Source organism: Chaetodon trifascialis, chromosome 19 (genome assembly GCF_039877785.1).
Source record: "Chaetodon trifascialis isolate fChaTrf1 chromosome 19, fChaTrf1.hap1, whole genome shotgun sequence".
NCBI lineage: Eukaryota > Metazoa > Chordata > Actinopteri > Chaetodontiformes > Chaetodontidae > Chaetodon > Chaetodon trifascialis.
The window spans coordinates 11,880,901-11,902,896 of NC_092074.1; the positions used below are offsets into that span (position 1 = coordinate 11,880,901).

Sequence of the window (21,996 nt, forward strand, 5' to 3'; positions counted from 1 at the left end):
GAGCATCTTAGATTGACTGCCTTTCTTCAGAATTAAAAAAAACAAAAACAAAAACACAATGAGATGAACCGGAGCTTTATTTCTGACCATGATGATGATGCCTTTGAGTTGCATGGATAAAATAAAAGGCAGAAAAAAAGTGTTTGTGTTGGGATTCATTTCCTCTGCTTCCTGTCTTGAATGCACAGCTTTTAACTGAAAATGTTCGTCTCTCTTTCCTTCCACAGCCTCAGCAATTAGGAAAGACTGCGTAAACCTGGAAGCGCTGAGCAAACTTCCCCCACTGTGATCACACACGCGTCTATCACCTCGATGTCCACTGCGACAAACAAAAGTTGAATTTAAGCTCTGAACGTTGTTGCTCACAAATCACACTCAGCCACACTTTTAGTGTGATGCATTTGTGGTGCTTTCCAGTCCAGTGGGAACAACCCCAGCTGTGTCACTGTCGAGCCTGACGGGAAACGATCACCCCTACATTTTCACTTCCCACTTACTTTTACATATATGTATTTCGATAGATAGAAAAGCAGTGTTTGCCCTGCAGGATGCTCACATTAACAGACTGTATGCCTATGCAAACCTCTCACAAGGCTTTAAAGGATTTTCTTTTGGACAGAAAGGGACGCTTCAAACTGCTGCAATCGAAACTCAAACCACAGATGACTGGTGTCACGTCCATTTAGCTTCAACCAACATGTCCGCTTTGACACGTGGAGAAACAGAAACGCTGCTCCTCCTCCACTTAGGCGAGTCTTTGACAGAAAAAAAAACACTTCAAAAAGTATTTTGGTGCTTTCCTGTTGAACATTTCAAGTATTATTTGTTAACATAAATGAGAATTCCTCTTCATCCAGAAGGAGATGAACGTTTGAGCTTCCCTTTTTTTTTGTTAACAACCTTGGTTGGAGTGCACTTTGTGCTCTTAGCTAAGCAATCCATGATGCAAACACACCGTACTGCGGTAAACAAAAAAAAAAAAAAAAAAGATATCAAAGGTTAACTCCTGCATTCTTTCATCTGTCTAAATTCTAAATTAGTCATTTCAGGTCAGCAGTTTTGATTAGAAGAGCCTTGCTATGGATAAAAGTTGTCAATTTACAGCAAAGAGTAAACACCGTCCTTAAACCGCTGCTGCCGTATTAGCCTGCTCCACCATGATTCATACATTTTCTGTCACGATAAAAGATCTGCCGGCACTCCTTCAAGGAGAGTACAGTGAAAAGAATCACTGTAGAAATCTCAGCATGGTAGAATTGTCTTTCAGAGTCTGATTATGCCATTGATTTGGCTTGATTGAACAGTGAATTAAGAGCAACGGGTATTACTAACAGACGAATGGTCGGACGGGAGGAAGTGGGGGTAGCTGGGTAATGCGCCGGTTTGACGGAAGAGGCTGCTCAGCATCTTGCCACATGTGGTTGGTTATCTGTGCGGTTAGCTAGTGTCGATCAGAGCAGTCAGGTGAAACAGCCGCTGTGCTGGATAGAGAGAGATGGATGGATGGATGAATGTAACACTCTGAGTCTCATGAGGAATTGCACTTTTGTCTCTGGCTGCATGCAGTCTCCAGAGGAAGGTCTGACTGGCTCTGAGTCCGTGGAAACGCTCTTCATTCTTTGATCTGCAGAGGTAAAGAATCAAAAAAGAAAACTAAGGAACTAAGGACAACAATCTCAATCTTCATTACTTCATTATTGCAGAGTTGGTTGCACTTTACCTCAGTGACAACCCCTGCAGCAATGGTGGAGCCGACGTATCGCAGCATGAAGCGGCCCAGTTCCTTGTAGTCCTTATACAGCTCTAATGGCACCGGTCTCTGGGTCTGGATCTCCACGATGGCATTCATACCCTTATTCAAACACCTTAACAGGAAAGACACACACAAGGAGGAAATAACAATGGATTTCAATGTTTTAAACAGGAATGTGCTTTTCCAGCATTATTTGACTGAGATCATCTTTTACTTAATATTTCATCACATTTAATATAATGTCAAGCGCTTCATCTTACAATTAGTTGATCTTACAATTAGTTGAAATCAGGGTTGTTACAGATGTACACAGTAATAAAAATCATTATGTGTACTTTTTATTCATAATACAAAATGTACTACGATGGCTCCCCTCCAACACTCACTTTGGTTTCTTCTTGAGGACCTCGCCGCTGCTCTTGTGTAGAACACTAATCAGTTTCCTAATGGTGGCCGGCTCGCTGACTGTTTGATAATGCAGCAATACCTACATCACACACACACACACACACACACACACACACACACACACACACACACACACACACACACACACACACACACACACACACACACTCAACATGTGTCCAATTAACGTTAGAAGTTAACATGGCGGTTTAACTGTGTGTGAATGCGTGCACTTACTGGGAAGCCCTGTGTGATGGGGACCTCGATATTGAAGAGAAGGACTCGAGCTCTGAATCGAGTACAGACTCGAATGGGCTCCTTTGGATCGCAGAACACGCAGCCCACGCTGGAAGGAAGCAAGTTATCACTAAATACAGCTAAAGGTACAGAGCCCAAACATACACGACAGAGAACAAAGCAGGCCTCCATGCTTCTGAATAAATACAATAAACTGCATCAAACTGTTATTTACTTGATCTTGATGATGTCCATGCCGGTGACTGTCAGGCTGACGTGGTCTCCTGCTGCAGACCAGTCCAGAGCCTCATCGTGGAGAGTAATACCTGTGGTAGACACACAAAGAGTGTAATTCACACAGCCTCCACAGGATGGCAGTGTTAATCACCACTCATTCAGCAGTCATGCTCACTCAGGCAGGTGTGCCTGTAGCTGACACGTTATTCACTCAAAGAAAAAAATATCTATTCATATCAGAAGAAGCTATAAAATGATAAATCATTTACGAGAATTGTCCACATTTTGCCAGCCAGACTAGCAGCAAACACAGAACAGTGTGTACCTTTGACGGTGCAGGTTTCATTGGGTGGCATGGCCAGTATTTTGTCCCCAGTCTGAATATAACCAGCCTCGATCTTCCCTGTTACACAGAAGCCTGAACCCTGGTCTGGGAAGAGAAAACGCAACATCAGCAATGTATTTTACTTAGAAAAAGAGAAACGAGAAGGAACATGAAGAAAATGTTGGTGTCAGTGACTTTCACCTTTGAACACATCTGAGACGCACAGTCTGAAAGGTTTGTCCACAGACCGCTGAGGGGCTTTGAAGGCATCTGTAGAAGAGAGATAGAAGAGAAAAAAAAAGAGGAAGACATCAAAGAGGAGCGGGAAAGACTTGTATATATAATGACAAATCTGATGAGCACTGGTTGTGAATCATTTTCTCTAGTAATAGATGAATAATGCTTGAGTGTCCTGCTTTTACTGGCCATTAGTGGGGATGATCAGTGCTAATGACAGTCAGCACTGTACATCTGCATGCACGCACGCAAAACTGTTAAAAAAAAAAAAAAAAACTGCTATAGATAATTTCCCTTTATCCATAAGTCATTCAGTACTGCAGTGAGTCACCCTGAAGTAACACCCAGAGCTTTGAGTACAAACATTCACCCATGTAGGCTTCACAGGTGGCCGTCAAAAGCTTCACGGCTGTGATCAGTATTTGTAAGTGTTTGCAGTGTTTGAAGAAACGTCTCCAAGAGCATAGTCACTTTCACTGCTCAGTATGTCGCTTGGGCAACGGTTTTGGCAAGAAATTGTAAAATATGCGACTTCCTGTGCAGCTTTGAGCTTCACATTAATTTAGAAAACGTATGACTGAGCGTATCGATGGACATCAAAGAAGTGAATTATTGAAAGAATATATAACCGTCATTCTCTGTGACTGAGGAAGCTACAGAGGTTTTAGAGCCACTTCTCAAGCCCATGGGTGAAGTATTTGAGACTCAATAGATTTTGGTTAGTTGGAAAACTTTACCTGGAGTTTCGCCTTAAAGCAACATTGTGTAACTATTTGACCTTAAAATGACAGCGTGAAGATCACTTTGATGGAGAGCTGACTTGTAATAGGGAGAACAGTGCCTCTCATTCCCACTCTGCGCCCCGGGCACCTATTCTTGCACTGTGTAAGTTGGGTGGGCGGGTACAATCCCCTGTGAGAAGTGTTTAACACTTTACGCAATGCCAACCACGTCACTGAAACTGGATCGTATCTTATGGAGGAAACGTTTTCTGGTTTTCCCTCTGAGAGCCTCCTGATGGACAGATAGCTTCACTTGTTGCTAAAGTACCTGCTAACTACTGCTAAATGTAGCTTCTGTTGGCTCAGTTATCTGTGCAGCTAGCTGACTCTGCCCTGACCGGACTGGAAGCTCAGAGCACAGGGGGATGGTTGGAGTTCACACCGCTAGCACAGGAGCTTTGGACCACCAGGAGGAGGAGGTTTTCAGGCCTGAGGCAGTGCCAGAATAGGCACCAGAGCCAGGCCAGCAGGCAACAGAACTGGGCTCCGCAGCCCATGATGATAAAAGGACAGAAATGCAGCTTGTGTTTATATGTATAGATTTTTTTTTTTTTTTTTTTTTTTTTTTTACAGCGGCACCTATGTGTCAAAAGGCAGTGAACGCTTCAGGCATCTTGAAGGATGCCAGTGTTCATTACCAATCTGCTCCAGCAGGCTGGGACCAGAGTACCAAGAGGTAAGTTCTGACACCGAACTCCTGGTGACGAGGTTCTCTCCTGACAGGCCGCTGGTGGGGATGTAGAAAACATCAGACTCCTGAAAAAAAAAACACATAAACACTGGATGAAACAAAAGAAAAATTGGAAATACTCAGGAATACAACTTAGCCAAAGATATAAAATGTTAATACATCGATACCGATAAAGAGTTCAAATTCTTAGATGTCGAGTGACTCACCTTGAATCCTGCCTGCTTGAGAAAATGACCAAGTTTGGAAGTGATGTCTTGGAAACGTTCCTGTTGCCAGTTTACCTGATTTGTAGACAAACGTAAAGGAAAAATACAGAGACAAAGTTTCCCCTTCAGCATGGCTTTGAAATGGAAATCTGTCAACAACACACACTCACACACAGTGTAGACTGGGGTTAAGGACAGGGTTATGTTAATCCCCTCTTTGTTTCAGTAATGACTGGCAGGGTCTGACCTGGTCCATCTTGTTTACAGCTACAGCCAGCTGAGTGACGCCAAGCGAGCGCACCAGCAGGGCATGCTCTCTGGTCTGACCACCCGCCTCGAAGCCTGCCTCAAACTCTCCTCGGCTGGCATCCACCACAAGCACCGCCACGTCGGCCTGGAGAGAGAACCGAGGGTGCAGAGATAAGAACCACATGCATCTGTGTCTGCTGAGGCAGAACATCAGACACACACTCAACTCAGTACCTAATTGAACAGCTGAATTCTGACACAAACATGTAAAATGAGACCGCCTCTATGAGTGAGGAGTCCAGCGTCAGCATGCATTTGTAGCTCTGTGAAACTATGAAATCAGTAAAATGTCCTGTGCAAAGGTCCAACAGAGGCTTGCATAGGAACATAAAATAACTAAGCAAATGCACTCAGTCTAGATGGACAGTCCTTTGCTCTTCTTCTATGATGAACATTTGAATTTGTAAAAAGTATTAGAAAGCAAGAGTCAAATACATCATATAGTCAGTATGTAGACGCTACACTTTTGTTCTTGATCATTTTCTTTAATTCTGAATTTGATGAAACACTCTTTCTGAAAGCTGGAGAAATACCAGTGCGAGCCTCAGACCATGTGACAGACTGATACCTTCATTTGCTTGCACAGGAACCCCTTAGTCAGTACATGATGAGGCTGAACGTGAGGACAGTCATATGGTAAAAGAGAAATTACATTAGCGCCTCAGAACAGAGACAGACGAGCACACCCCTGCCTGCAAAAACACCTTGCGACACCAACACCCAAAACCACAGGAGCTACTTCAAATCAGAGTGACGGGCGTGGCAGACTGAGGGTATACAGTGGAGGGAAAGAACCATTTCAATCAAGCTGACGTTTGCAAAGGCAGAGCAGTGCTTTGCTTCAGTGTGAGCATCACTTATATCAATATTAATCTACTGATGCCACATCAGAGTTGCATTGTATAACAATATATTTGCTTCACACTGAGGTACCCCTTTAATATCTCTGTATATGAGCATGTGGCAAAACAATGGACAGGACCACTTTATGACAGTACCGGATTTTTAAATCAGTGGAAGGAAATACACTATGTATATTTTGCATGACAAAATTACATGAATTGCGACAGGATCTATTCTATCTATTCTGTCCTCTCCTAGATTACATCACACTTATTATTCACTTCTTTTATACATTTTGGATACAGCTACTCAGCCTCTTTGCTCAGAAACATACTTGCTCAATTAGCTTAGCATCAGCATCGAATACATGCACGCTGGTCTGGAGTATCACACTGCACATACATGTAGCTTTCCATATTTGCATTTTCTGTTATCTACTCATCTGTATACTGTTCCTTTCTGGTCTTTTTTTGGTTATTGCAACATTATTACCCTGGGGATCAAAAAAATTAATTAAATGCTATGGAAAAAATAATCTCTTGACTGCTCCTGCACCTCCTTTAGAAAATAGACACTCATAGACTGTTCTTACTGCACATACACCTAGAAGAGGAACATTAGGAGCTATATACTCATTGCAATACCCTCAGATTTCTCATTCACTGTGTCTGTTTGCATGCAATGTGCAGGCTGCCTCACACTTTTACTGGGTATACCTGTGCAGCTCCTGTGATCATGTTGGGGATGAAGTCTTTGTGTCCTGGTGCATCCATTAGGGTCACCACCTTAGAGCTAGTCTCAAACTTGGTCATGCCCACATCCATTGTCACACCCCTGGAGGAAACACAAATAAATGAGGGGATATGTTCTAATACCATCTGATGCACTAGAAAAAAATGCATCTGCAATGTATAGAATAATTTGTGCGGAAGCAGAAGAGTGAAAATACAGTAAATAAAGCAATCCCCTGGATGGTGCACTGAGGGGTTGGACTGCCATATGAGGGAAAGCAGATTTAAAGCCTTTGTCATTTTCAGTTCAAGAGCAACGTCTTCTAGTAGGCGCGGCTCTCGGTTTGCTGTAAGCATTACGCATTTACTTCAGAAGTTACTGATGAAGGAATATGGATTCCCACCCGAGTCACTTTCTGTTTCTGACATATTTCGCTTCCGTTTCACTCTGGTGACAACAACAGAGATGGGGCGAACATGGACAGATCTTCCACAACAACATATTTTAAATGTTGAGAAGGCGGATGTATCCAGTGTTGACCATCAGTGGTAAGAAAAAATGTACCTGTCCCTCTCCTCGCCAGTTTCATCCAGGACCCAAGCGTAGGCGAAGGAGGCCTTTCCCGCCTTCTTTGATTCCTGCTCGTACTTGTGCATGGTGCGCTTGTTGACGTTGCCCAGCAGGTAAAGCAGGTGGCCCATCAACGTGCTTTTACCCGCATCCACATGACCTGTGGGGCACAATAATGTAATAAAGCCAAGAGGTTGGGGATGTAGAAAGAAAGGGGCTCAGAGGGCGGGGAGTGATAGAAGACCGCAAAGAGGGGTGAGGACAGACAGAGAAGGAGGAAGAATGACACAAGAGTGATAAGACACATAAGGGAAGAGAGGTGATAAGACAAAGGGAGGTCAGAGATAGGAGAGGGAAAGACTCAGAGTTGCACAAGAGAAGGGTGGTAGACAGAAATGGGAGCAAGGAAGAGAGGATGGGGGGGAGGGAGAGGATCGTGGTAAAACGAAAGGTTTCACAGGCTGTGGGAAACCAGAATCATCTGCACTTCTGAAACTACCAAGTCACTTTTTCTGGTGTAACTGAGAATGAGAAAATATGATTGAGCAACTGCAGGTCTGCCGCTCGACTCATTTAACTCCATTAAACTTAGACATGTGCACGGTGAACATTAAACGTGACTGCGCTAAAAAAAAGGAACATACTGTGTACATTCACCAATTCAAGGATGTGGCAAAAACGACATGGAAGTGCTTTTTTATTTACTTTTTTTTTTTTTTTTTTACTGCTATGTTGCAATGTGAGAACATATCATAAAAATGAACTCTTCAAATACTAATTTCCTTATGGTATCTATAAAAAAAACATTACAAAAAGGAAAAACTAACTTGCAGGAGGATGCAAGTGAACATAACTGTTTTCAATTGTTTGTGCAGAATTGACTTGTATTCCTTGCAAGCGTGCCGATCCCTTAATGTGCCGTAAGATGAAATAAAACGTAAAGTCACGTGTGGTATTTGTGGTGGTGTATGAGTGGTTTTCTGCGTTTCCTTCCTACCGATAACCACCAAATTCAGCAGAGGTTTGCCGCCCTGCCGCTTCTCCAGCTCAGCCTTGACATTGATCGCTTGCCGGGCCTTTCCTGAGGAGCGGCCTGGGGTGGGAACTGTGGAGGGCTCGTCCCCATTTGACCCTTTGGATGGAGTCTCAGGACGTTTGGACGTGGTCTCTGAGGCGGCTGTCGCGGTGGCGTTTTCAGGGCTGCCGCCCCGGCGCGCTGGTGCAGCGATCACGCCGTTCTCCCCTGTGCTGAGGAGAGAGTGTGGAAGAGTTTAATCTGGTTAAAAGCTCTTTTCTACCCTGTAACATGACATTTCTACCAGCTTACAGCTTCTGAAGGGTTCATCCACAGCTCTTCCAAATGTATCATACCAACTACTGTCCTGAACTGTTTTATGAGAACAATGTGTGTGTCAGGTACCTGGGAACTTCAAAGCCCATGGTCTGCTTCTTGCCAGAGACGGTCATGCGAGCCACTTTGGGAACCACCTCAGAGTCCAGTTTATTGTGAGACGCATCTTTGCTTTTAGCTAAAAGGGAACAGAGGAACAAAACTGTAGACTTTCCCACAGACAAAGGCAATCATGAGTCACTGTGGCCATGCTCTATGACATTAGGAGCACGATCGCTGTTTAAAAAAGGCATCAAATGACGTTCAATGTATGAGAAATGGTTTATATGTATGGGCAAACACTTACTGCTTTGTCTCATAAGCAGGATAAGACTGATATTTTTCTCCCAGTACATCTTCTGTTACTGTTAAGTCAAAGTTTACACACACACTTGTTCTGCTTATCTATCTCTGGGAATAGAGTTGTTCATAAATAGTGATTATGCATGCACGCAGCATCAGAATAATTTAAGTCTTGTGGGTTTTTTTCCTGTTTTAAAGTGACTGACTTTATTACATTCGTTGGAACACTGCCTGCATCTGCAAAACAGTCATATAAAATACATAGTAAGATAGCTTATTCAGTAATGTATTCCACTGAGGTGTTAAGCCATGCACAGGATGTTACAATGACTGTTTTCCTGGACATAGCCTTACTGGCATATACAGTAAAGCACATATTCTTCAGTGTAAGCATATTATGCAATCAGTCAAGCCTCCATTTATCTGACTGGTGCTTCATATTCTGCAGCAGTGAGACGTGCTGAAGTCATTGCTTTGTCATCCCAGTCCCAAATGGCCACCGGTCCCAGTCATATCAACCTGCGACTGATTCATTTAGGCTGGGCTGCACAGCCAAGCCTACAGCATGCTGCGTGCGTATGTGTGCATGTGTGTGGCAGTGACATCCTGGTTCAGAGAGGGTTAATTTCAGTAGTGGCCGTTGCCTCCCGTCTCCACGTAAATAGAGCAGTGTGACACAGCATTTCGCAGAATGAATACTTTTGAGAAGGTGTCACCCTCAGCAAAGTACAGGGCCAGAGGTGAATGTGTGTATTATCACATATGCACACCACATTAAAAAAAAAAACTCGTAAAGGATTTTTAGTTACTATCACAATATTAACTCCTTCACTGATCTTACTGTGTCCAAAGGAAGAAAAATACTACTCTAAAGTTTACTCCACTTGATGTTTGATGTTGATTTTTCCTCATCTTATAGCCTGTATCTAAAACAAAAAAAAAAACAAAAAACAAACAAATAAAAAATCTAACTAATTGCTTGTTTGGTCCTGTTTGCTTCATGCAGTTTATTCATTGCAAAAAAATACCCTTAGGGAAAATGAGAGGAAAGGAGGTGTGATTCAACAGAATTATTAATGGACTTTCTCTAACCAAGCTTTCTCTGAATGACTGAATGAAAAAGTCCCTCTCATTCTGAAACACTGATAGGCGGTGAGGCAGCTCGCTCCTCCCTGAAGAGGCTTTTTGTCTTTATAAAGTCATGACATGTACGTGCTGTTTATTCCCACATCTCAGGCAAAGCTGCATCAAACATATTCTCATTTAAAGGGTTAGAGCTTATTAAAAGTGATGATCACCACAAAAAAATGATGAATACATCTATTACTAAACAAAGTTCTGAAAACTACCTTAAAAAATGACTTGGAACAGACGAACCGCTGCAGAAAAGGCATCAGTTATAGATCTTTAATACCACTGTCATCACTGAGATGTGCATCATTAATGCGTTATCAGTCCTGCAGTGAGCCGCAACATGAGATGGAAAAAGTACTGTCTGGGGAATTTAGGTTCTTCCTGCAGCTGGGGGCTTTTCTTGGCTCTACAACAGTGACGTGGAGGTTTCTACCACCTGTGTTTAAATCAGCCACCAGCCAGCTTGAAAATGACTTCTATCGAACATCAGCTGTGAAACAAGGGCTCTGACTGGATCGCATTAAATCTGATAAGGTCGTTTGGATCAGCTTATTACACTAATTCACATTTTGGAAATAAACCACAACATAAAAAACAACAAATCTACATGATTCACCCACAATTATTGAGTACCTGACAAGGGCTTTGTTTGTTAGTTTGGTTTTTTTTTTTTGGGGGGGGGGGGGGGGGGATCTTTACCTCCACATGTTAACCTGGGGTGAAACAGACAGGTGTATCCTTCTCAATCATCCTAAGGCCTTAATCAATAAACAACCCCTCTTAATTACCAGATATGTTGCTGCCTGGAGGCTTGAGAACAACTATACAGTGCAATCAGGTTCTGAGGCTTGGAGCAGGATCTCCTTAACACTGTTTGGACTGGCAGGTAAATAGCTGGCGTCCTCCTATCCAGGATTTGTCTTGTATAGGAGACCCTTGAAGTGACTAGGAGTGAGTGAGTCATTCATACACCTTTGCCCGAGGGCCCAACTGAGCACAGGATAAGAGGAGACCACCCAGGATATGCAAATACCCCCCTCCGCCCAGCCAAATACACACAAGTGTGCTGGGAAAAGTGAAAAAAACAAGCAGAAAATTGCACGTAATGGGGTGACTGACAGCCTCGCAGGGAAAGATGGTTGTGCAGGTGAGAGTAAGAGATCCAAGAGAGAGATACAGAGGCAGAGTGAGGGATGCAGAGGACTGCCATCATGTGGTACTGTACTCACTGCTATGTGTTTTAATTATTGATCTTGACCCATGTTTAACTGCATGAAGTACACACTGACATGCTAAACACTTTCCCAAAAATATTTTATTTCAACTGCTTTGATTGGCATCACATTGATAAAAAAAAAAAAAAAATTCTGGAAAAGCAGTTCTTGATAATGAGTCTCCCTACCACTTGAGGCCGCTAAAGGATGCAAAAGACAAGAATCATGTTGGACTCAGATCTTCATGGGCGGACTGTGGGGGGAAACAGTGGGGGATTTTAACTGATTGAAGTACTATGCCTGAGTCTGTGGGAAAATATGTCAGTGTAGAAATTAAGGCTGGTTCTGTCCTGGTCCGTCTGTGAGAAAGAATCTTCAGGGAAAGCAACAACGTGCCACAAAGAGGACAAAATCACCCGGTAGGTACATGTTTGGAATTAAAACCTACATTCTGGCCCTCCCTTCCACATGGCATCCAATTTTTCTAAACTCAAGGATAAACCGATGAACCAAACCACGAGTTAAACCTCATTCACATGTGAAAAATCAAAGACATGAATGAAAATGGCTTCGCAGGAAATGGGACTTCTTGGCTGAGGGAAAAGCTTTGAGCAGGACCCATCCGACCCCTTTCAGGTTGAGTCACACGCACACACAGGCACACATACACACACGATGTCAGTACCACAGTTCAACGCGAGCTCCTCGTCGTCTTCGCCCACTCACTCAGCCGTCAACCTTGAGTCATACCAGCCACCTGAGAACTCTCACCTACTGTTTACAGCCAGATTTCAAAATAGAGCTACGGAAGGATTTATGCATCTGACATAAAGCAGGTGGACCTAAAATGTCAACACATATATGGATTGACACCGCTTACCAAAATAATTACTCAAGCAACTCAACGTCTTTCATCCACTTTCCACTCAGTGCATAGAGTCCAGTGGCTGTTTTGGTTTTTTTTGTTTGTTTGTTTGTTTCTCAGTGACGGACTTGACTGCACATCTGGAGTTTCCGAAGAAGTGAGAAACAGGATATAAAGAGAGAAAAAAAATCTGCCAGATGCAAAAAAAGGAAAAAAAAGCCATCTCTAAGCGGAAAGTCAGGACATCTTTATCAACCATCTTGTGAGGCTGATTTTCAGTGGTGTTACATCAGCCACTCTCATTAAGGCTCAAAAATGCAGCATAAAGAGCTGTGTGATTCAAACAAACTGGTCATGCCGTGAATTGAGCTGCTTGTTGTCCCGTTCTGCATGTTAGTCCAGCAGCTGGATATAAAGAGGAGCGACAGTCGCACGCTGTCACGACCACACGGTTGGTTCCGTCTCCATCGAGCTAAAAGCCGACGATGTAAATATTTTTACCAGCGTTCAACAGCGTGCCAAGAAGAGATGGTGCAAGATCATGACAAGGGCTCAGCGATACACAAAAAAATTAAATTGATTGTTTGACAGATATTGTGATTTCGATATGAGTCACTATTTTAGTAGGAATGAAATTTTTTGCATTTCAATTTCACTGAAAAAAATCTTAAAATGAAGATTTTTGCTGGGCTCCGGACCAAACGAGCACGTTCCCTTACATCTGAAAATGATTCTTTAGGCCAGGGCATCTCTGTGGCATGAACAAGCCTCATTTAAAAATGGCATGCTGCGGCACATTTTACGTTTAGCAAAAAAAATAAACTGCAGCTCCTGCAATTTGGATACTGCACTTGGCCACGTTGTGATTTCAATAACATTGAACTGTTTAGCCCTTATCATGACACTTTAAACATGTCCTGAATCTCAATTTACAACTCGCTATAACTTCATGTAAACTCAAAGTTTTCACATTTTAATCTGAGTTCCAGTAATTTAAATTTAGGAAGAGTTGATGAGTGAGTGATTTCAGCAAAGAAGATTTAGCCGACTACCACACTTGACTGAAAATCAGTGGACTCACTTGCAAGTAACTAATCAGTCATATAGTCTTTACTTCCAAAGTGAACAAGCAACCGTAAACAGGTTTATTCTAGCATACAGATCAGCACCAAGATGACAAACGTATCGAAGAATGTCCAGTTACTCAAGGTGACTCATGACTGAATAACCCTCTAAATAAAACACTATTGCTGCACCTTCACGGAGACATTTGCACAAAAACATTACTGCTGTCACAGCAATGTGTTCTTGTATTCAGGCTGCACAACTGAACAATGATGATTTCTGAGGCCACCGTGTACGCATACTGTCATATTGCTGTTTTATGAGCACTTTTTGTCTTCAGTCTCTCTTGCATTTCTTGTAACAAGTGCATCTTTTTCCACTTAAATAATCATACTTCACTCAACCTTTTTTTCCCTGCAAACATACTGCACCACAACAAAGCAGTAGTACTGATGGCAAGTCCAAACGGCACACGCTTTCTTTTGACCACTTGTCATGAGTAAAATGGTATTTTCCAGTGCTGCCACCACATCACAACAAAACCATGTTTGTGCAGCACGTATGCCTTGCAGAAATGCAGAAGCCCGTGAAGACACAAAATGGTTTGATATGGCAAAGCTTTTGACAGAGCTGTGAAAGTTGAGAGACGTGATCAGATTTTCCTACGTAGGTGGTGTGTGAGAGACACAGAGTAAAATGATCGGCTGCTATGCCGAGTCGCTGTGTGCTTGGGGTGACATTTTCTCCAAGAGTGCAGCTTCCTGCTCAAGCCCACACACTGGCTCGCCTTAAAAGAAGAGGACAAAACTGTTACTGGACAAACCCAGTAGTTGATAAACAAACATTCATTTATAGATTGTCAGAGAACAATCCAAAAATGTTGCAGATCATATCTCACAAAACAGACCACAACATCCCTAAAACAACTAATGACTTCCAAACACCTAAAGCTCCCAGGAGTACACGAAGACTGAGAAACCTGTTTGTCTTGTAATGTTTGACTTGTCATTATTATCACTATCTGCCCTTGATTATCTATCATTTCCCTCAGGCTCAGCAGTCTATGTTTGACACCCTGAGGGTCCACTTCACTCAGCTTTCTGCGCCAGTATAGAGTTTACACAAGTCTAGTCCAAGCCCTGCCCCTTTACTCACTGTTCTCACATTTAAGACAATGGAGCAGCACAAGAAAATGACTAAACTGCAAGGAAAGTTTGACATCATCATCATCATCATAGACCAATACCCTGATGACAAGGTTACCCTTTTTTTATGGTTAAGAAAACCACATGCACAACAGGTCTCCTCACAGATGTTGCTGGTAGCACACAACATTATCTACCAAATCTTGAGTCATTTCTGGTCCAATCTTACTGTAAGTCCATCCATCCATCCATTATCTATACCGCCTATCCCTTTCGGGGTTGCGGGGGGCTGGAGCCTATCCCAGCTACAATGGGCGAGAGGCGGGGTACACCCTGAACCGGTCGCCAGCTGATTGCAGGGCCTTACTGTAAGTCTTAAGCATTAATTTATTTAAGGACGATTCTCCATTCAAACCAATACCAATGACTCACACTAAAAATGTAGAAGAAACTTTGAAGTAACCTAAAAAAACACATGCAAACATTGCACCAGATACATACTGCAGAGTTAACTTAACTAATTAACATTCCATTTCACAGAATGAGCATTCCCTCGTAGTCTGTGCCAAAATATTATCGCAGTGAAGCCAAAATCTTGAAGTGCTGTGCGAACACGCACTCATATTTCCGATTCAAACAGGAAACAACTGGTTCCACAAAATTAGTTCAATACAACAACCCCAAAAATACATATTTTACACTCAGATCAGACATAAGCACTGCCACACACAACCGGACAGACACTCCCAGACACAGGTGCATTCAGAGTACACGAACTCAGTCATCTTTATTTGAAAATTGACATTAAATTCTGGCAGAGTGTGATGACACACCCAGTGTAACCTATTTGTACATTGTAATATTAAAAGGTTGCAGGAGCAAGAAAAACCTCTTTTACTTCAGGTCTAAAGACATTCATTTTGACTCATATTCTGTGCAGTCCTTATTTACAGTGCTTACACTCATAGCTAACTCCTTTATTCAATATTTAACATTATAAGAGTTCATTTGTCTGTGTCTGTGTGTGTGTGTGTTTGTGAGAAAGTCTCTGCATGCATGTGTGTTCTCTCTCCCTCATGGGAAAATCTCCAGGTGTCCTCAAACCAAAATGTCTACCCCGTGATCTTAAACACAGGCGGCAGTAAACCAGTACAATGGTTAACTGATCCATATTCCAATAGCTGCAGCACACCTGCAAACAAAATCAACCTCTTTTTCTCTTTTGAGGGTTCATGCAGCTCTAAACTAGAAAAGAGGCCATGCGAAAAAAAAGATATGCTTTGAATTATCCCGGGCCACGATTAAAACTACTTTCATACAAAAAATGTCAATTAAAAAGCCAAAGGCCATGTAAGCATACAAAAATAAGACTCAAATTTAAAATGCAGAAAAAGAAATGTTTACTACAGTCCATGAGAAAAAAATTCTTCTAAAAGTTCTAAAAGTACTGAAAGTTTATTTAGCTGCGATTCTTTTCAAGCTGCCAGTGTGGGTTTGATCCTGTTTGACTCACACGATTGATCTGTACATAGTAGCGATACATAAATGCTGCGGTAATTATGTTTCAGCCGGTTTTTAAGCACTAAATTTGTCATTCTGTTATACTGTTGGTCCCAAAAGTATCATTACTTGAAATGACTGATTATGGGACAAAGTTAAAAGGTCTCATGTGGACTGATGACCCTGAGTGCTGCATCTCTTTGAGTTTTGTTCAGTCAGTGGAGCAAAGGCCACTAAAGGGTTCTTATCCAAAGTTAGTTCTTTTAGCACCAACCTGCACGTAACTGAATTAAGTGCTTGTATCTCCTGGTCTACCTGGTGAAAGCTTTTCGCTGATTAGCACGGACGACGTCGTCAGGTGAAGGCGTGTCGAAGCGGAACGGTGCAATTGGCGAAAGCGGGGTATGCTGCTCTTTGGATTTGTCTGGCGATTTGCACAGGAAGGCCTGGTAACCACTTCCTGTCGTCTGGCTTCTTATTTTTCCCTTCATTATGTTCCTCATCCTCTTCTGCTGCCTGCGGCTTTGAATGGACAACGTAATGGCAAATACCGATGGTTGTGCGAAAACAGAAAAATCCAGCCCCAAGACAGCTGGAGTTGGAGAGGACGGTGAAGGGAGTTCAGTGTCAAAGTGATGAGGGCTCACTCCATCTGACTGGGCCATGAGTGCACTCAAATCAATAGCTTGCCTAAGTTTAGGAGACCTGGAGTTTTGACGGTATGGTTTGTGGTCGAGTTTACGCTGGTTCCCACCCTCTATAGTACTTCCTACCAACACACGAGCCTTCTCTGGTTTTGCTGGTAAAAGGAGTGAGGTGAGAGAGTGATGTGACCCATTTGAGGTGGTTGAGGTTTTGCCTTTGTGTGCAGATGCCAAATCAGACAAAGAGAGCGGCTCGGAGACGCCAGGTAGTTGCTTCAGTGCATTTGCTGCAGATTCAGTACTGACAGGTTGAGGGGAAGTCAAGGAACAGCTGTTCTGATGCTTAAGGGCTAGATGAGACAACGAGACAGTCCCACCCAGGCACGCAGGAGCAACTGCTGGTTTAGAAAAGTTGAGCGTGTTTGCTGCTCGTTCATCACTCTGTGACTGCGACTGAATGAGTGTATTCCTGTTTTGGTGCTGTGAAGCGAGCTCAGACAGTGAGAGTGTTTGCGCTGGTGCACCCATCCCCAGGTACTTCGCAGAAGTTATGCTGCTTTTGGGAGTAGGAAAGGAGTTACTGATAGTTGTTGGGCTGCGGTTTGAATGCTCCTGGATTAAATCAGCCAATGATGGGCTTCCCTTAGGATCAGCTATTGCAGCTTTGATTCCAATCCCAACTCCCACCGATTGTGGATTGCTCTGGAGAACAGAACTGAGACTTCCAAATCCAGGAGGAGCAGCCAGAGAAGAGCTTGCAGATGTTACCTTGGGGTTGTTTAGTGACAGACTACTGAGTGGAAATGAAAGGAGGGAAGGAGCTGAGCTGTGAGATGCTGAAGACATGTTTAAAGATGCCAACGTTCCCAATGAAAGACTATTTTGATTGGGTGTAATGGACAGAGGTGAATTAGGTGCAACTGTGAGGGCACTTAATGAGGGAATAGCCAAACCTTGCTGTGTGTCAACTACTCCTGATGCCGTACTCTTCTGCACATGCTCAGACATGAGCTGTGCAAGACTAGTACCACCGACGCCTGCACTAATGTTTTGACAAATACAATTTTGATTTTCAGAGCTGTTAACCACTGGGTCAGTCTTATGTTGTGATAAGAGGTCACGCAAGTTTGGTATGCTTGCTTGCACGCGTGGTTGTGTGTGTTTGCACCGATCGGTCTGGGCTTTATGTGCCTGGGATGTCGTGTGTGTGTGAGAAGCAGACAAGCAGGCTCCTTACCTTACAAAAGCCAATTGCAGTTGTCGAAGAATCACGCCATAAACAAAAAAAAAGAGAAAAGAACAGAAAGAAGGCACTTTGTTAAACATTTGCATGACTTTGTGTGAAATGAACAGAGAAATGCCCCTGGCTGTTACGATTTCATGTACACAATAGTAAAGAGTATTGTTTAAAATTATGTTTTGGTCTTAATAATTCATCAGTCCATTCTACAACAAGCCAGGACTTTTTTTCTTAACCAGGCTGGGCTCTGAACCAAGTTTTACATCAAATGCTTCATGTAAGTGGCCTACCTAAACCCTAACAATGCTTTTTGGGCAATTTCTCTGTTATCTTTCATTCTTCACAACATTAACAGCAGCCTTCTTTGCATTTACAGCCTTTTAAAATGATAAGCTCTCAGCTCTTGACCGGACTCTAAACGCCACATTTATTGTTCACTTCACTGATGGCTAGTCCTTATTTATATTGTCATTATCATTCTAAATTACATATTAGATTATTATTAAAAATGTAGTCAAAAATGCTCAAATGTGGGATGTTCAAAATCACTTGATTAGCAATGTCTATCTCTCCAGAACTACTTCTAATTGTTGATCAGGTGACACAGATATTGTGCAACGGCATCAGCCGGTATTTCTGAAATCAGGTAGTAGAATATTATTCCTCATAAATAAAACTAGATCAATCAGTAGCTAGATGACAATAAAAACAACACTTATTATGAACTAAATGTGAAGCATCTCAATCATAATTTGATCCGCTCTCGGCGTACCTCTCTCAGCCACGGCCTCTTGTTTGGTTCTTTGTGGAAGCGGTGCTCTCTCTTGGCTAACTCTTGCCACCAAAGTCGTCTCTTCACAGGTGCTTCTGGTAACTGACGCCGTCTTGGTGTCTTCAGACAGGACTGCATCCAGTGCCCTCTGTGGGTCAAATCCACATCTTATGGCTGCCTGGGTCAGGACTGAGTCTGGCACTGCATCTCCCAGCACAGTTCGCATGTGGTCCAGGCAGGAATACAGTTTTGCTACAGAGAGCAATACGTGATCAAACAAAGAACAATAGATCAAGAACAAAAGGATTTTAATGTCTTCATTCGGCACATTTTCAAGCACAAAGTTCAAATATTACCTTGATCAAGAGGGTCAAGGTTGTGGCTGATGGTAGGGGACATGGGCACGTCTTCAGTTTCATATTCTTCTTCTTCTAAAGGCTCCTCCTTTGGTGCTTGCCTGTCTTGACGTGAGTAGATGAACTGATTTGCTGTACAAAAAAAAATATCTCTTTACTTATTGGCCGCTTAGGAAACTTTTTTTTCCCTTTTACATGCATATTCATTTTGTTTAAAGCTGGTATTTCTGCACAGTTGCAGATAAAGATTAGGCTACGTTAATATTATACTGTCGTAGAATTAGATTCCAGTAGTGGCTGAGTAGGACTGTTTCTCATATGATCCAATTCCCAATAACTCCAAACAGTTGTAAAGAAAGAAAATGTCATTCCTCTGGACCCAAGGTCCGCTCCAAAGCCTCTGACATGACCATACAGCATCATCTTAAATGACTTCACCTGAAACTCCCAAAAACATCAAGTAAGTGAGGTCTGTTTCACTGTCCTGTTGTTTCTCCACACAGAACCGGGCTAGGTCAAAGTTATCTTGTAACTGATGTTATGCTGCTCTGGCAGCGGTCTGCTGGAACAAGCACTAACCGTAGGTAATGCCAGCTATCAGAGCTAACCTTAGCTACTACCAGCTATCAGAGCTAAGCTATGTCAAACCAACCGTCATCTGGATTTTGATGCATGTCTATGCATGCTATTACAGTAACAGTGCTTGGAGCAGCCTTAAAGGATGAAGAAAGACTGAAATCATTTCCCACATTTTGTGTACCAAATAAAAAGGATTCCAGACACCTACAGCGATGACTTTCATAAGTTCGCCTGGAACTCCCAGACCGCAAATAAGTCTGTTTCTCTTTGCAGCTGTTTTTCCACATAAAACCTAATGGTAGTTATGACAGCTGACATTAACTAAGATTAGGTTAGCACCTACCACTGTCAGACCAGGTTTGAGAGTTTCAGGTGAACTCATGGAGGCTAATGCTGTACGCTTAGTGTGTGGCCATGTCGGAGGCTTTGCAGAAGAATGATGTTTACTCATTAGTATGCAGATTATATGTAAATCACAGTCCCTTTGCCCCCTCTCTCAGACCCCTCCTCTCCAAGCCAAAATGACAGAACTGAATGTGAGAACCAGTGAACTGAACTGTTAAAAAAAGGTCATTGAAAAAAGGCAGACATGAAATTAACATCCAAAGACTGTCACTGAAAACATATCAAAGTGAAATTAAATAACCTTTAATGCAAATCAAGTCTTGTTTCAGTGCCAATACAACTTCTTCCAATACAAGTGTTTCAATGACAATGTTTCCATTCACAAAGCCAAATTTTGAAGTCACTGTTCTAGTCCCTTATTCTTAGTTTTTAGTTTCCTTAACTTGAAAAAAATCAGTTAATAGCATCTACTCATCTGCAAGCATACATAGGTGTTATTGTACCACTGAACCCACCTGTAACTTTGCATTCATTCATACTAACCTGTTGCTGGTGATATACAGCAGTAATCATCGTCCACAGACTGTCCATACATGTCATCATCTTCAAAGTCTAGGAAAAAATTAGACAGATTCAATTCTTTCCCCTCTCTGTTCTTTCCACTTACACATGTACACATGCAGTTGCAGTAAAGAGGAAAAGCCTTTTGTTACAGTTGGCACTCTGTCTTGTCAGCACCTTTACAGAATGCATAACAAACTAGAAATTGGGAGATAGGCAACTTTACTTAACTACTTTACTGAAGGTTTGACAAACAGGTGGACTTTATGAGTTAACACGACCAGGGGGTGTCAAAATACCGTGACCAACAAAGTATTTGTTAGAAGCTTGAAACATTCCCTGCAAAACAATGGAAAGTTAGCAATCTAGCTAAACAGCTAGTTGTCGTTAACTATACTTAACACAAACTACGTTAGTTATAGACGCATTACATCAAGTTTGAACATTACAACGTTAGCCTGGAAGCTTGAGCAACTTACACACGTAAACAATAACATTATAACGTTAGTCCAATTCACGTTGCGCCAGGCGTCAAGTGACACGACAACGTTATTTTGCCAGCTAAGCTAGGTAGCATTAGCTGGTAGCGCTACAACCAATAACAGTTCATTTTAGCTTAGCGGCTATCGAGTTTAGCGGTTTGAGGCCTTGCCATGACTTTTAAAACGTCACAACTAGTTATGATTATCTACCTTCATCGTAGTTATAACCTCGAACATTTCTGTGCCGAGACATTTTGCTTATGTATCTTCTCTCGGCCCCAGCGTGACTGTTTTGCGGCTCACAGAGTGTTGTGACATGTGTCTCACTGCCCGGCTGCCATTGCTGCTGCTGCTGCTGCTGTGTGAAATTACAGCAGTATTCAGGTTAGAAATATTATTATATAATCAAATACTTAAAAAAATACTTTTTTGCGCTATTAGTGTTTTTTGCTTGGTTGTCAACAGTTTAGTCATTAAAAAAAATTTAAAAATTTGCTTTCAGACAAAGCTTTTTTTTTTTTTTTTTGCTGACGTAACTTCCTGTTGCTGTTTCACAATGCAGCCTGGGATCAGATCTCCGAACAAGTTTGACAATTTGCCTGTGCAATTTGCCCTCTGCCTGATGGAAAGTAACTGACATCGATGACAGTCAAAGGTTGCACAGCTTTTAATCATCAGTTGAACTCATAGATTTATGTCAGAATGGCAAGGTGGGAAATAAATTTAAACCAAATTATGCTGTATAATTTTCATCAAATATTACTAAGGAGAGAGATGAGATGTAGCTCCATCTGAAATCAATTTTGAGTAGATTGGAGATTTAATGGTAAGGGTAACAGGCTCTCAACTGAAAAACAGAGGAAAGGATCTGTCATTAGTTATGTTCTTGAAAACCCAGTTACCTTCATGAGCTATAATGATACTATTACTACTGAATATTGTTGCTTATGACCTGCATACAGCCAACACAGTTTTGTTTTATGAGCAAGGAAACACTTAAAATTCATGTTAACGATGATGTCTTACCAATGTGAAAGAGCAGGCAGGGTGTCACAGATGAACAATGACAAA

General features: G+C 42.2%; 1 protein-coding gene across 4 annotated transcripts; it reads right to left on the reverse strand.

The window, feature by feature from the left end:
* Positions 1–59: 59 nt before the first annotated feature.
* Positions 60–21,291, reverse strand: hbs1l (HBS1-like translational GTPase). Of its 4 annotated transcripts, XM_070987034.1 has the most exons (18): positions 21,136–21,291; positions 20,426–20,494; positions 18,959–19,090; positions 18,603–18,854; positions 8,751–8,859; positions 8,328–8,578; positions 7,325–7,490; positions 6,745–6,862; positions 5,124–5,270; positions 4,877–4,951; positions 4,618–4,735; positions 3,162–3,230; positions 2,961–3,065; positions 2,634–2,724; positions 2,399–2,507; positions 2,140–2,240; positions 1,721–1,865; positions 60–1,624 (listed from the first exon to the last, which is right to left on the reverse strand). In XM_070987034.1, exons 1-18 carry the CDS (start codon positions 21,176–21,178, stop codon positions 1,613–1,615), a joined length of 2,112 nt encoding a protein of 703 aa, XP_070843135.1. In that variant the 5' UTR covers positions 21,179–21,291; the 3' UTR covers positions 60–1,612. The 4 variants fall into 4 exon arrangements, with proteins under 4 accessions (XP_070843135.1, XP_070843138.1, XP_070843137.1 ...); XM_070987037.1 differs by lacking the exons at positions 18,603–18,854; positions 18,959–19,090; positions 20,426–20,494; positions 21,136–21,291 and adding an exon at positions 16,262–16,356; XM_070987036.1 differs by lacking the exons at positions 60–1,624; positions 1,721–1,865; positions 2,140–2,240; ... (8 more) ...; positions 7,325–7,490; positions 8,328–8,578 and adding an exon at positions 16,262–17,822 and having other exon boundaries at positions 8,760–8,859; positions 21,136–21,269.
* Positions 21,292–21,996: the final 705 nt, after the last annotated feature.

Excerpts from the sequence above, each read along its gene's own strand:
- hbs1l (XM_070987034.1), bottom strand. The coding sequence starts at position 21,178 with ATGTCTCGGCACAGAAATGTTCGAGGTTATAACTACGATGAAG. Across the intron at positions 5,271-6,744 it reads TGATCACAGGAGCTGCACAG|GCCGACGTGGCGGTGCTTGT; the intron begins GTATACCCAGTA and ends TTCTCTCTCCAG. Across the intron at positions 3,231-4,617 it reads CAGCCTGCTGGAGCAGATTG|ATGCCTTCAAAGCCCCTCAG; the intron begins GTAATGAACACT and ends TCTCTTCTACAG.